Source organism: Girardinichthys multiradiatus, chromosome 4 (assembly GCF_021462225.1).
Source record: "Girardinichthys multiradiatus isolate DD_20200921_A chromosome 4, DD_fGirMul_XY1, whole genome shotgun sequence".
NCBI lineage: Eukaryota > Metazoa > Chordata > Actinopteri > Cyprinodontiformes > Goodeidae > Girardinichthys > Girardinichthys multiradiatus.
The window spans coordinates 33,424,550-33,438,672 of record NC_061797.1 but is presented as its reverse complement, the minus strand read 5'-3'; the positions used below and the strand labels follow the sequence as shown (position 1 = coordinate 33,438,672).

General features: G+C 38.9%; 1 protein-coding gene across 5 annotated transcripts; it reads right to left on the bottom strand.

Moving 5' to 3' along the window:
- Nucleotides 1-225: 225 nt before the first annotated feature.
- si:dkey-127k13.1 (PWWP domain-containing DNA repair factor 3A) lies at nucleotides 226-12,713 on the bottom strand. Of its 5 annotated transcripts, none has more exons than XM_047362407.1 (15): nucleotides 12,505-12,713; nucleotides 12,230-12,292; nucleotides 11,941-12,015; nucleotides 11,544-11,836; nucleotides 8,267-8,513; nucleotides 7,903-8,040; nucleotides 7,743-7,813; nucleotides 6,624-6,706; nucleotides 6,406-6,466; nucleotides 6,251-6,326; nucleotides 5,594-5,644; nucleotides 5,254-5,492; nucleotides 1,699-1,920; nucleotides 1,511-1,599; nucleotides 226-1,398 (listed from the first exon to the last, which is right to left on the bottom strand). In XM_047362407.1, exons 3-15 carry the CDS (start codon nucleotides 11,945-11,947, stop codon nucleotides 1,299-1,301), a joined length of 1,677 nt encoding a protein of 558 aa, XP_047218363.1. In that variant the 5' UTR covers nucleotides 11,948-12,015; nucleotides 12,230-12,292; nucleotides 12,505-12,713; the 3' UTR covers nucleotides 226-1,298. The 5 variants fall into 5 exon arrangements, with proteins under 5 accessions (XP_047218363.1, XP_047218368.1, XP_047218364.1 ...); XM_047362412.1 differs by having other exon boundaries at nucleotides 7,903-8,022; XM_047362408.1 differs by having other exon boundaries at nucleotides 12,233-12,292.
- Nucleotides 12,714-14,123: the final 1,410 nt, after the last annotated feature.

The following is a 14,123-nucleotide window of genomic DNA, read 5'->3' as shown; positions in this document are numbered from 1 at the left end:
AATGAACTGTCTGTAAACTATGCAAGGACAATGATCTAAAAATATATGTTTTTGGTGCATCATCACCAAGTTTCTTCCGTGCACATTAAAGTCGAAGTCTGTGATCCATTTATGTGGGAGTTTGAGTTTGTCTTATGATTCCTATAATGTGAAAAGAATTTGATATTAATTAGCTGCTCGGTTTCACATGATAGCATCATCACAAAAACAGCCTTCTACATCTACTCACATTGGTTTTGCAATATTTTATTGCTTTTTACCAAGGCTGGACTTTGCTGCTTTAAACATTAAAGTTTCCGGCCAGCAGAGGATGCATAAAACCATTAAAACTGAATGCTTAAGGTTTATTTAAGCAGAACACATAATTTCATGGATTATTAAAAAATGTCAACTCAGACAATATGGGACTGACTCAACTGACTTATAAGAGGGTTCAGTCCAGATCTTTCCTGGAATATAAGAGAAATGGAACAGTCTGAATGGGACGGATAGCTGAACTATCAGGACGGAGAGCCACAGTAAAGCTTGTTCTCCTTGTTGAACTCTGGGGGCAGCTGAAAACTACCTGCAAGCTAGACTGTTTGCAGCAGATGCAGAGACAAGACAATGAATATGTGAGTCGTCAACTTATCAAACAGGAGTTTTAGTCAGGCTAAGGGATTCAGACAATCTGTCAGTTATGATTTTGCTACATATATATATTTTTTATCCTGTTAGCCTACTCTGTCTTTGTCTTGCTAAAATAGATAATAAAACACCAGATTCAAAGGAACAATGTGGTTTTCATCCAGGAGGAGGAATAGAGAACTGACTCGAGCGAGAGTTTTCAGTTCATTTCAATTTTGAGTTTAGTTGTGCTTTATGTAGACCATGTGTTCCTCTAAACAGATAACAGGCCATCAAATGGACTCTGAAAGTAAATTGTGAAATGACAGATATATAGTATTCCCAACACAGAAGCACTTCCGAATGACTTCAATAACTTCCCACCAAGAGGAAGCGAAGTCTTTGTTTGCACAAAGTCTTCATATAAAAATGAATTTCTGCAAAAACAAATGAAGGAAAAAAAACGTTTTAAATGCTCAGAATTATTTGGCAGCAACTGTAGTCATAAGACTTCAATCAGGAAGGTAAAGAAGTTTTTTTTTTTAAAGACATCCCCATATTAAAAAAAGTAAATGCTTAAAGTCATCAGGATGTGATTATACAGTTTTTTTGCAAAGTACAAAAATATTGTTACATTAACATAAAAAAAAAGAAATATAAAAATAAAAAATGGAATTATTTATTCCTCGGTTTTAACTAACAGAGTCAGAAAATAATTCAAGTGCTGCATTCTGGCGCTGTGACTTTCTCCTCATCTGTCGTTCAATCATCAAGTCAAACTCTTGTCTTTCTCTAGAAAAAAGGAAAAGGAAAAAAAATATGAGGTCAATCATCAGTTTCAACACTGGGCAAAGAAATTGTTCTTTATATTATACATCAATATTTGAAAACATTCAAGTCCTACCTGTTACTGATGCATCGCCCCTTCAGGTACTTTTCTTCTGCCTTTTTCACTGAAAGATTGTCCACCCCAGCAATAGCATAGATGATAGCCTGCATAAAAAGACAAAAAACCTATCAGTGTGAAAAACGAAAGCCCTATATGTAAAAAAAAAAAGAAACCAATCAATAATATTTATCAGTTTTTCTTACCTCGGGCAGAAGCACATCTAGAATAAAAGGAACACGCTCCATTGATTTCACCCCAGCAAGGATTGGGGATTTGGCCACAGCTTTTCCATATAGCTCATTTAGGTACCAGTAGACCTGGTCCAACTGCTGATCATCTTCCAGATAAATGTTAACAACTCTCCTCCGTTTGGCACTTAAAAAAGAGCGAAGCCATCTGGACTGGTGCTGCCCCCGGATCACAGCCTGCAAGCAGATTAATACACTGGATTTATGCAAACGGTGATGGTTCTCCTGCAATACATTAATATGTGTTAAAAAATATCCACTCCCAGCACTAGTTTCATAATAAATATATCAGTATAAATCAAACAATAACTTCAAAAATAAAAAATATAACAGTTTTCAGATTTAGTCCAGATAGGGGCCAGAATGAGATTCTCACAATATAATAACCTAAATCAAAATACCATTGTTTGTTGGCATTAGTGTATAATATAAAAAAAAAAAATGACATTAGATATTGGCCATTTATCTGTATCGTATTATAACTTAGGTTTTTTGGGGTTACGGTTTTGAAACCACTTACATATTTTGGTAAAAGTCATGGTAACAAAGATTCCTAAGTGCTGGATTGAATAGTTTTCTCTGGCTGTATGGAGAACAAAGCAACTTCCTCTCCCCCACTTGTTGCTGCGTACTGCCGACCAGCTGGATGGGGTAAAAGTCCCCTCACCCCACACTTTTGTCTTGCATTCAAGAAAAGACGTTCCTGCCATAAAACATGGATTTTATGGTATAAAAACTAAAGGAGCAGCATCCAGCGAGCCTAATAGGGTAGCATTTTTTACTAGGGTGCACCAACTGCAGTTTTCTGGCCAATCACGATCTTTAAAAAGCCTGACCTGCTGATTCAGATTTTGGTCGGCACCGATTTATTTATTTTATAACTGACCCTGTCAGGTGTTATAAGGTCACAGTACACCTTCAATGTTCCAATCTTATTTTATTGAAAAAGATTGAAACAATACAGTCTTGTTTAAACTGCACTTAAGGTAGTGCTCTCAAATATAAATGAAAAGTTTAGAGTGTTGCAGTTCCTTCAGTCTTTAATTTTTCACAAAACAAAAAAAAACAATAAATGTCATTATTTGAACAGCAGTAAGAACATTGTTTTTTTGTTTTATATAGAATCAGTAGAATCATGTTACAGATTTTCATGAAGATACATGCTTGGTATGCTGTTTTTATTTGAGGCTTTAACACCGTGAAAATCTCACGCCTAGCCTGGATCTTCGCTGGAAAGAGACATAAAACAGTGCTGGATATAACTGGAGGAGGTCACAAACACTTGGAAATGGATGAATGACATACTTACTGAGAGGGACCATCGGGCCCACAACTAGCCAAAAGCTAAGGTGATAATGTGGTCAATTTGTGCAGATATCAGTAACCTGCACATCTGCAGGAGAACCATGAAGGATTACTCACATTTGTGAAGAATTATATGATGCAATTACCTGTGCATCTTCCAGAAAAGGCATTGTATCAGCAAAAGCAATGTTAAATGACAGGGTCTTCTCAGGATCGGGTGTTTCCAAGGTGGAAGTCAGGAAGTCAGTAAAGAAATAATGGATTATAGTAACCTAACTTACCCAAATTTTGAAGCCATTGCTTGGATCTAAATGTACACTGCTCAAAAAAATAAAGGGAACACTCAAATAACACATTCTAGATATGAATGAATGAAATATTCTCATTGAATACTTTGTTCTGTACAAAGTTGAATGTGCTGACAACAAAATCACACAAAAATCATCAATGGAAATCAAATGTATTAACCAATGGAGGCCTGGATTTGGAGTCACACACAAAATTAAAGTGGAAAAACACACTACAGGCTGATCCAACTTTGATGTGATGATATTAAAACAAGTCAAAATGAGGCTCAGTATTGTGTGTGGCCTCCATGTGTCTGTATGACCTCCCTACAACGCCTGGGCATGCTCCTGATGAGACGGCAGATGGTCTCCTGAGGGATCTCCTCCCAGACCTGGACTAAAGCATCCGCCAACTCCTGGACAGTCTGTGGTGCAACGTGACGTTGGTGGATGGAGCGAGACATGATGTCCCAGATGTGCTCAATCGGATTCAGATCTGGGGAACGGGCGGGCCAGTCCATAGCTTCAATGTCTTCATCTTTCAGAAACTGCTGACACACTCCAGCCACATGAGGTCCAGGATTGTCCTGCATTAGGAGGAACTCAGGGCCAACCACACCAGCATATAGTCTCACAAGGGGTCTGAGGATCTCATCTCAGTACCTAATGGCAGTCAGGCTACCTCTGGTGAGCACATGAAGAACACAGTCCAGGCTGATCTCATCCTCACCCAGAGCATCTACAGTCACTCCTGAGAAGGGCAGCAGGCTGCTGGTGACTTGGGCAGTCAAGTCATGCATTGTTCACTGTGTCAAAAAAAGCAGGAGGCCCTCCAAAGAAATGCCACCCCACACCATTACTGACCCACTGCCAAACTGGTCATGCTGAAGGATGTTGCAGGCAGCAGATCGCTCTCCATGGTGTCTCCAGACTCTGTCACGTCTGTCACATGTGCTCAGTGTGAACCTGCTTTCATCTGTGAAGAGCACAGGGCGCCAGTGGCAAATTCGCCAATCCTGGTGTTCTCTGGCAAATGCCCAGCTTCCTGCACGGTGTTGGGCTGTGAGCACAACCCCCATTTGTGGACGTTGGGCCCTCATACCATCCTCATGGAGTCGGTTTCTAACCGTGTGTGCAGACACATGCACATTTGTGGCCTGCTGGAGGTCATTTTGCAGGGCTCTGGCAGTGCTCCTCCTGTTCCTCCTTGCACAAAGGCGGAGGTAACGGGCCTGCTGCTGGGTTGTTGTCCTCCTACGGCCTCCTCCACGTCTCCTGGTGTACTGGCCTGTCTCCTGGTAGCGCCTCCAGGCTCTGGACACTACGCTGACAGACACAGCAAACCTTCTTGCCACAGATTGCATTGATGTGCCATCCTGGATGAGCTGCACTACCTGAGCCACTTATGTGGGTTGTAGAGTCCGTCTCATGCAACCACGAGTGTGAAAGAACCACCAACATTCAAAAGTGACCAAAACATCAGCCAGAAAGCATAGGTATTGAGAAGTGGTCTGTGGTCCCCACCTGCAGAACCACTCCTTTATTGAGTGTGTCTTGCTAATCGCCAAACATTTCCCCCTGTTGTCTTTTCCATTTGCACAACAACATGTGAAATTGATTGTCAATCAGTGTTGCTTCCTAAGTGGACAGTTTGATTTCACAGAAGTTTGATTTACTTGGAGTTATATTGTGTTGTTTAAGTGTTCCCTTTATTTTTTTGACCAGTGTAGTAATGCAGTGTAAAATATTCTTATAAACATTGAGCAAACATTCAGCCACGTGGCTCCACTTTTGTCAGAGTTCACAGAGACTACTGGTCTCCACTACTACCCACTTCATTAGTGGAAGACACTGAAATAAAAAAGGCAGGAAATGTGAGGGAAGGCCTTCTACATCAGCAGAAACAGAAATAACCTACCAGAAGATGTTTCTCCACCATGTGCTGCTTCACAATGAAATAAACAAGCTTCTCATTGGCTCGGTTATGGGCAGCATGGGTTCGGTCTGGCAGCAGCCTTTTTGAGCATGTCGAAACATCTTCGTGCTTCTCACTTATGTCCTCCTTGTGATCTTCACATGGTTCCACCTGTATGATATCACTGGTGATGGTTAGTCTATCTGAGGCTGCCTGTGGATACTTCCTTCTCACTGGGTAGCCTAAAGAAGACAAACACGGTAATTAGTATCACCAAGAGCAGGCAGGGGTGCATGTCTGTTAATGTGTTATTGTCTGACGCCATGCTGTTAAGGAAACTTACTCATGTCATGGTTACAATACTCAATGAAGGATCCTGAAAACGAACCGCATGCTTGAAACAAAACAAAGAAAACATGATTAGTAGTTGCTAATAATTCAGGAAGAAAAACAATGTTAAGCCAGACGCCTTTATCATATATTACTGTACATCTCAATAATCTCATTTTCAAAGTACTGAAAGTAGTTACAAGAACCTTGATGATCACCTTAAACAAAAACATTATGTAAAAATCCAGTCTGATTACAGATATTGCACTGGTGGGAGTGACAAATGACCTCCATCAGCTGCAAGATCTCCCTCTAACCTCCTCTTCCTTCCATTTATCTGCTGCATGTGATTCACTCATCCTTGAGATTTACCTCAACTGGCTTCGCTACACTATTGGACTCACTGAGCGGAGAGAGTACAGCTCTCTTGAATACTTAACATCCACTGTATAATTCATTTTAAGAGAACCTTATGTTCTCAAATTATTTCTCTATTTATAGTATAGATTCACTTTGTAACTCACCTTGATTTCTCTCTTATGAAATTTATTTTATATTTTTATTCTTATGCTTTTATCTTTACACAACCTGTTTTTGCTTTTAATCTGAAGCACATTTGTATATAGCAACAAGTATTAAAAGCAAAATTGTTACTGTTATTCCTACTAACCAATACGGATTCTGTAGTCTTCTATAAATTCCAATGACCAAGTAATAGCAGCCGAATACGACTCTTTGGCTTTTCGCTGGGAAAGAAACAAACTGTCATTGTGAGGAAAAAAAAAACATCTTCACAAATCAAACAAGTGTATGAACAGCTCTTACCATCAGCTCATCTGCTTCTTCACAGTCAAAGGGTTTCAAGGATTTCAGAGGCAACGTAAACCTTCAAGAACACAAACACAGTTAACAGGCAACCTCAGAAAGATCATTAATGTTACGCTCAACAACTGAGTCAAGTTGAATTATGTGTTTACAAGAAAATGGGTAAAGATCATTAGCAAACAACTGCAGTGAAAAAAAGAAATAATTTTTGTTCCTACCCTTTCTGTTTCTGAATCCCTGTGAAAACCTGGTCAACAAACATGACACTTGCTTTTTTCTGTTTTCGGTTCACATTTTTAACCTGCAGAGAAAACATCACAGTTTCCAAAAAGCCAGAAATGTCGAAGAGTTAAAGGCATTTTTTTCTGGTCAGTTATCGGTAACAAGGTATACCTTAGGTTTCAAATATTTCCACAGGACAGCTGAAGGTGTCAGGTTAATCAATTCAAACAAAGATATGCGCCTATAAACAGCACGGGAACGTCCATCATACCGTTGAGGACGCTGACATGATTTTGTGTCCAAGATATAAACGTGTTGTGAAATGTATGAATTAACCACAAAACAAAACACCTTGTGAAGATACTGCCTGAACTTGGTAAGAGAGTGTCATTATTAATAGGGAAATGAGAAAGAAGCCATTACTCCAAAAGCAACATTATAGGCCAAATTATTATCACAGACATGACCGGGGGTCTGCTTAAATTAAAATTGAACTGCTTGGCCATAATTACTACTGTCACATTTGGACGAAAAAGAGGTAAGATTGCAAGCCTGAAAACACCATCTGAACTATGAAGTACAGTGGAGGCGTTTTGCTGCAGGGGGGTCTCTTGCAACTCCCAAAATAGATGGGGAAATAACCATATGTGGAAATACAGAGGCAACAGCTCAATATCAAACAGGAAGTTACAGCCTAGGCACAATTGGGCCTTCTAAATAGTCAATGAGCCTAAGCACACCACCAGATTAGTTACAAAGTGGCTTATAGACAGCAAAGTCAACGTTTGTAGTGCAATCACAAAGCCCTCATCTCAGTCCCTCAAAAAATGTGTTTGCAGAACTAATCGGATATGTGTGAGCAAGATGTCCTACAACCTGACTCAGTAACAATGGTTCTGTCAGGAGGAATGGGCCAAAACTCCAGCAAACTATTGTGACAAACCCATTTAGCAAATACAGACAACTTTGCTAATCCTAACTGAGCTAAAACAAGAGAAGTTTAGTCTGATTGCATAGATGGTGAAAAAAAGTGTTGTCTAATAAACAAAACTGTATATTCCTCTAAGTTCTTCACTGTGAGAAAAGTACTAGTATCTACTCTTTGTTGCCCTTACCAATGCCGGCCAGTACGGATAATTTCTACATTTGCCCCACACAAATGCTCCTTCTGTGATAGATGAAGGTTCTGTAAGACACAGCATTGATAAAAAAAAATCCATCAAGTTTGGCTCTTGTGGAGATTGTTTACTATCAGCCACAGTCATTTTCTCTTACTAGTGTTCTTCTGCATCAAGAAACTTGGGAGCTCTTCCTCCTCCTCATCTTCACTCTCATCTTCCTTCATGGACAGAGAGGGCAGCTGTTCCTCATAGGTACTCAGTTCGATTGAAAGATCTGAAGACAGCAAAGAGTCTTTTTGGGGATTGAAGAGCAGACAAAATAAGAGTCAGAAGTGATTCCTGTATTCAGCTAATTTATGTAAATTGTTGCGTGCCAATTTATGTATTTTTTTAATTTAGAACCACTTAAAAATAAACCACAGTTTAAATCTGAAACAAGCAAAGGCGCTATACACAATTAACTGTGCCCATGGTCCCACATTTCTTTTAAACATATTGAGACAGACTCCAGATTGTACCTTGCTCAGGTGCACCAGGACTCTGCAGCTCAAACCTAGGCCTTAAGCGTTTGGATGGCTGAGTAGGTCCTTTTCCCTTTACATCTCCAGTCTTATTCTTTCGTGGCCTGCCACGCCCACGCTTAGTCACAGTCCCGTTTTCCTGGGTTTGCTCTACAGCCCCCCTTTTTTGAGGTTGTCTTGGCTGAGAAGTGTGACTACGTTTTTGAGATTTTGATTTGTAGCATGGTGAATCTCCCTCTGACGTCTACAACAAAACAAAAAGATGTTATATTTGAGTGGCGAATTTCCAATCTCATTAAGCTTTGATTTGCCTGTATGAATTTTAGCCAATTATAATTTATTTTTAAGAACAATAATATAAAAAGGAATAACGGCCCTCAAAATATTTGTTTCTAGCCTTCCTGCCATGAGCAGTCATTAATTATTTATAATGGGAGTAGAGGCAATGTCAAACATCTCCCACTGTAAGAGAGAGCAGCAACTGTAAAACACGGTTCACCATTATTATTAAACAAACACAAAAAAGATTTGGAGTTGACATTTCAAACTGTATTTAGCATCCTACATTAGCGATTAGTGCAGCTATTATAATCTGTGTGGATTCCCTTGAAAATAGGGCTTTACCTTAACTATTAGATTTCTAAATGTCTGTTGGCAGATCAAAAGGATAAAATAGAGCAACTTTGCTATAATACATTCAGTTTTCATCTTATCTGCTTGTAGCTTGAATTAAATGCCGAAATGTCTTAACATATTGTACAAAGTAGTTTCCGAAACAGCTTCTAAAATACCTGGGCTTCCTCTCTTATTTATAAACACATAACTGATTCTGAAAATAGTGAACTTTCAATCTTCTTCTCTAAGCAACTAGTTCCACACCGTAGAGTGTTGTTGTCGGCCCAGCCTGCAACCTGTACGATGAAGCAGGGCCAAGGGGTTATTGAGGTAACTTCAGGTTTAGTTTGAGATTTAAGTATTACAAAGCTGGCTCAGATCTTATCCGAGTCTGTCACCATGGTAACTTACCTCCGTTACATCCTCCTACTTAAGACAGGAAACATTTATGAGAGATACAGTTAAGCCCAAAATTATTTCTCAGGAGAGTTGATACTAGGTACCTAAAACAGAAAGTACTTTAATGTTGTTTCCTGTTAGAATATGAGGTTTAGGAATCTAATGTTAACTGTGTTTCCTAACTAAATTGCTCACAGAAAAATATTCCTTCTCATTTAATGTATGTGCAGGATGCATCTATTTTTTCTAAGTTGCGTCATATCGTGTTTGTCCATTTACGCATTTACAGGTCCTTCTCAAAATATTAGCATATTGTGATAAAGTTCATTATTTTCCATAATGTAATGATGAAAATTTAACATTCATTTATTTTAGATTCATTGCACACTAACTGAAATATTTCAGGTCTTTTATTGTCTTAATACGGATGATTTTGGCATACAGCTCATGAAAACCCAAAATTCCTATCTCACAAATTAGCATATTTCATCCGACCAATAAAAGAAAAGTGTTTTTAATACAAAAAACGTCAACCTTCAAATAATCATGTACAGTTATGCACTCAATACTTGGTCAGGAATCCTTTGGCAGAAATGACTGCTTCAATGCGGCATGGCATGGAGGCAATCAGCCTGTGGCACTGCTGAGGTCTTATGGAGGCCCAGGATGCTTCGATAGCGACCTTTAGCTCATCCAGAGTGTTGGGTCTTGAGTCTCTCAACGTTCTCTTCACAATATCCCACAGATTCTCTATGGGGTTCAGGTCAGGAGAGTTGGCAGGCCAATTGAGCACAGTGATACCATGTTCAGTAAACCATTTACCAGTGGTTTTGGCACTGTGAGCAGGTGCCAGGTCGTGCTGAAAAATGAAATCTTCATCTCCATAAAGCTTTTCAGCAGATGGAAGCATGAAGTGCTCCAAAATCTCCTGATAGCTAGCTGCATTGACCCTGCCCTTGATAAAACACAGTGGACCAACACCAGCAGCTGACACGGTACCCCAGACCATCACTGACTGTGGGTACTTGACACTGGACTTCTGGCATTTTGTCATTTCCTTCTCCCCAGTCTTCCTCCAGACTCTGGCACCTTGATTTCCGAATGACATGCAGAATTTGCTTTCATCCGAAAAAAGTACTTTGGACCACTGAGCAACAGTCCAGTGCTGCTTCTCTGTAGCCCAGGTCTGGGGAATGCGGCACCTGTAGCCCATTTCCTGCACACGCCTGTGCACGGTGGCTCTGGATGTTTCTACTCCAGACTCAGTCCACTGCTTCCGCAGGGTCTCCAAGGTCTGGAATCGGCCCTTCTCCACAATCTTCCTCAGGGTCCGGTCACCTCTTCTCGTTGTGCAGCGTTTTCTGCCACACTTTTTCCTTCCTACAGTCTTCCCACTGAGGTGCCTTGATACAGCACTCTGGGAACAGCCTATTCGTTCAGAAATTTCTTTCTGTGTCTTACCCTCTTGCTTGAGGGTGTCAACAGTGGCCTTCTGGACAGCAGTCAGGTCGGCAGTCTTACCCATGATTGGGGTTTTGAGTGATGAACCAGGCTGGGAGTTTTAAAGGCTTCAGGAATCTTTTGCAGGTGTTTAGAGTTAACTCGTTGATTCAGATGATTAGGTTCATAGCTCGTTTAGAGACTCTTTTAATTATATGCTAATTTTGTGAGATAGGAATTTTGGGTTTTCATGAACTGTATGCCAAAATCATCCGTATTAAGACAATAAAAGACCTGAAATATTTCAGTTAGTGTGCAATGAATCTAAAATATATGAATGTTAAATTTTCATCATGACATAATGGAAAATAATTAACTTTATCACAATATGCTAATTTTTTGAGAAGGACCTGTATGTTCATACCCGGATTGCTTGTATAGCCTATTCAACAGTCGAAGTTTCTCTTTGTTGAGTTGTTTGGTTTGTTTTGTTCAAGAGCAGTATTTAACTGCGCAGTCACAGCCAGACAATCTATTGCCAAAAACGCCTACATTACATTTTTAAATACGTTTTATAATCACTTATCGTTATTGCAATAAAAACCACAACATAAGCCGCTAAACTTTCAAGTCCATATTGCCTATCCGTCGTATAGGGCCTTGGTATTAATATGATGCATTCATTGATTGATCAACAATTAAAAAGTAATAAAGCAAGTTTTCATTTTTTGAATGGGCTGTGCATCTCTATAGATATACAATATGCGTAAATGAACAATACAGAAAGCATCCCTCTGTAAAAATGAGTTTCACTCGTCACCTTTGGTTGAGTGATAAATTGAGAGTAATCTGGCAGCATTTCATCAGCTCCAGGAGAGTTGAGTGAAATGTTGGAAGTGGTGGAGCCATGGACAGGCGTTGAACTCAGGCTGGCTTCTGTTGTCCGTTTTCTCGGCCCCTTGCGTCCTTTAGGTGTAGTCGGTACAGATTTAAGTGTGGACAAATTAAGAGTGGGGACATTATCAAAAATTGACACTTCTGTAGCTGGAGACAGGGCCTTGGTAAAGATGGGCGTCTTTTTAGATTCACTTTTCCTTGTTTTACGAGGTCTGCCTGAAAGATAAATACAAAGATAGCCTCATGTCAGCCCAAGAAGTAGCTGAGTCTTAACAGCTTTGAAATAAAATGGCGTAGAAAACGAAGCGATGCACTGTTACCTTTCATTGTTGTGTGCTTCAGTGTGGTCCACTCATTGAAAGGATATCCTTTGAGTTCATTGGCTGACAGATAAACTGCAGATAAACATGAGTACATAAGCGACATTTAGCAGAGTTAATTTCAATCACCTAGACAACTTGAATTAGTAGTGTAAAAATAAAGCTAACAGATAGGCAAATAAACAGAAGAAGTTATTAAGTAAACTGTTAACTGATAAATACACGTTAAATATGCCGCACAACACTTAGTAAACTGACTAGCATGTATTCATTGCTACAGCTTTTTTACCACCATGTATCAAGAGTCCGAAGGCTTAACTGTGTCGATTTAATAAACGAGCATCAAGGTCACCTGTCAAAAACAAATTAACAAAATCATAATGAAGCAATCAGCAAAATAAGCTGGTTTATTTTTTGGTAAAATGTTTCACAACAACTCGAAAACGTCTGCTGATTTATTTAGTACGCATAAAGAAAAACTAACCGCGAATTAATAACTGATTAACAACAAAACCAAACCCGCCAGCAAAACACTGGCGGGTTTAACTAAAAATAGGAACTTACCTCAAAAGGTTCAGTTTGTCAGAAACCCAGCACCATCAGGCGTCACGGTACCTGCTCACATTTACTGATGCACCAGGTTTGTAATGGTAAGACAAAACAAAGTGTTCCAAAATAGCCAAATACTGCACAGAAAACACGAAAACAACCCGTCGTAAACACAAATTCCTGTTTGGAACAAGGCATGACTCTTGCTTCCATTTACGGGGCATGACGCGCTCTTAAGGAATTAATCAAACGCCCCCAGTGGTCTGGAGGGCAAACAACAGTTGATTCAAAGTCCATCTGTTTTTTGTTTTTTTTTTCAAAATTACATTCATATTAAATGAAAAATTTTATTTATTTTACTAAGTCAGTTATCTAAGGGAAACACATTATCTAGATTAATTACACATACAGATATTTAACGCCTTTTCTGTTAATTATGATTGATTTCTTGCTTACAGATAATGAAATATGACATTTAGGATTAGAATTTTGCATCAGACCAACAAAAAAACATTTTAATACAGAAAGGTGAGCTTACTGAAAAATATGTTGAATACCTCCTTAAAGGTTGTTATTTTCAAAAAGTAATTTTTATGTGAGAAAAGAGCCTGTTCTAATTTATTGAATATTGACTGGACCATCCCTACACATGGGTATATGGGTTCAATATTTAGGGTTGTTCTGTTAGAAGGTGAATCTCCACCCCAGTCTCAAGTCATCTGCAGCCTTTCATAGGTTTTTCACTAATGGTCTCTGAACAAAAATCTCTGAGGCCTTCACAGAACATCTGTTTTTATACTGAGATTATACTTTTCTCTATTTACTAATTTGGTTACTCATTGTACTACATTTAATTTAGGGGTATTAGACAAATAGACTGTACATAAATGCGCATCACACTTTTGTTAATTTAGTTGTGAAAACGTTAAAAAACCATGTATTATTTTCTTTCAAACATATCTTTGTGAGCTCCTTAACAAATCTACCTTGGACATATTTCCACTATTTTTTGTTCTATAAGTCTGTCCCACACAGGATGGTTGACCCCTCTGAAGAAATGTTATTGCACTGGGATTAACATGCCTGTGTGTCTGCAAATCTGTAAGCTACAGCTCATCATTTACACATGGGTTGCTTAATAGTTTGTCAGCAGAGCGATAATCACTGATGGTGATTGTTAGTTATGGTCAATTTAAACTGCAGGTATTAAAGACAGAACTCTCATTCCAGCTTGTTTTTCTAACATTTGTTATCAGTGATAAGTAGTCTGTCTGAACGGTAAAAATAATACATGAAAAAAATATTCTCCTGCTATTGAATGATATGTCTTCATAATCAAAATGTTACTAATTGGGCTATTTTAATGGGAAACAAAGATGTCTCCTAAAAAAGCCCACTACGGAGGGTTTTTGTTAGTTTTACAAATTGTAAATGACAAAATCAGAGCTAATAAAGGAACTTTTAATTATGTTAACAAGAAAACATATTTTTAAAAATCACAGAGGTGGTAATTGCTTAACCATCTGCGTCTTTGTTTATGTTCATTTATCAAAGATTGTTGTCAAATTTGCACCAAATAGCAGCTCATTTTTAAACTTTTCAATTAAATTAAAGCCAGATGTTTTACCAGTCCT

Bases quoted from the DNA above. Each gene is read 5' to 3' on its own strand.
- si:dkey-127k13.1 (XM_047362407.1), bottom strand. The intron at 1,921-5,253 runs GTAGGTTATTTC...ATCTGCTTGCAG, and splicing joins TGGTGGAGAAACATCTTCTG to GCTGTGATCCGGGGGCAGCA. The intron at 1,399-1,510 runs GTAGGACTTGAA...CCTTTTTTCTAG, and splicing joins GGGCGATGCATCAGTAACAG to AGAAAGACAAGAGTTTGACT.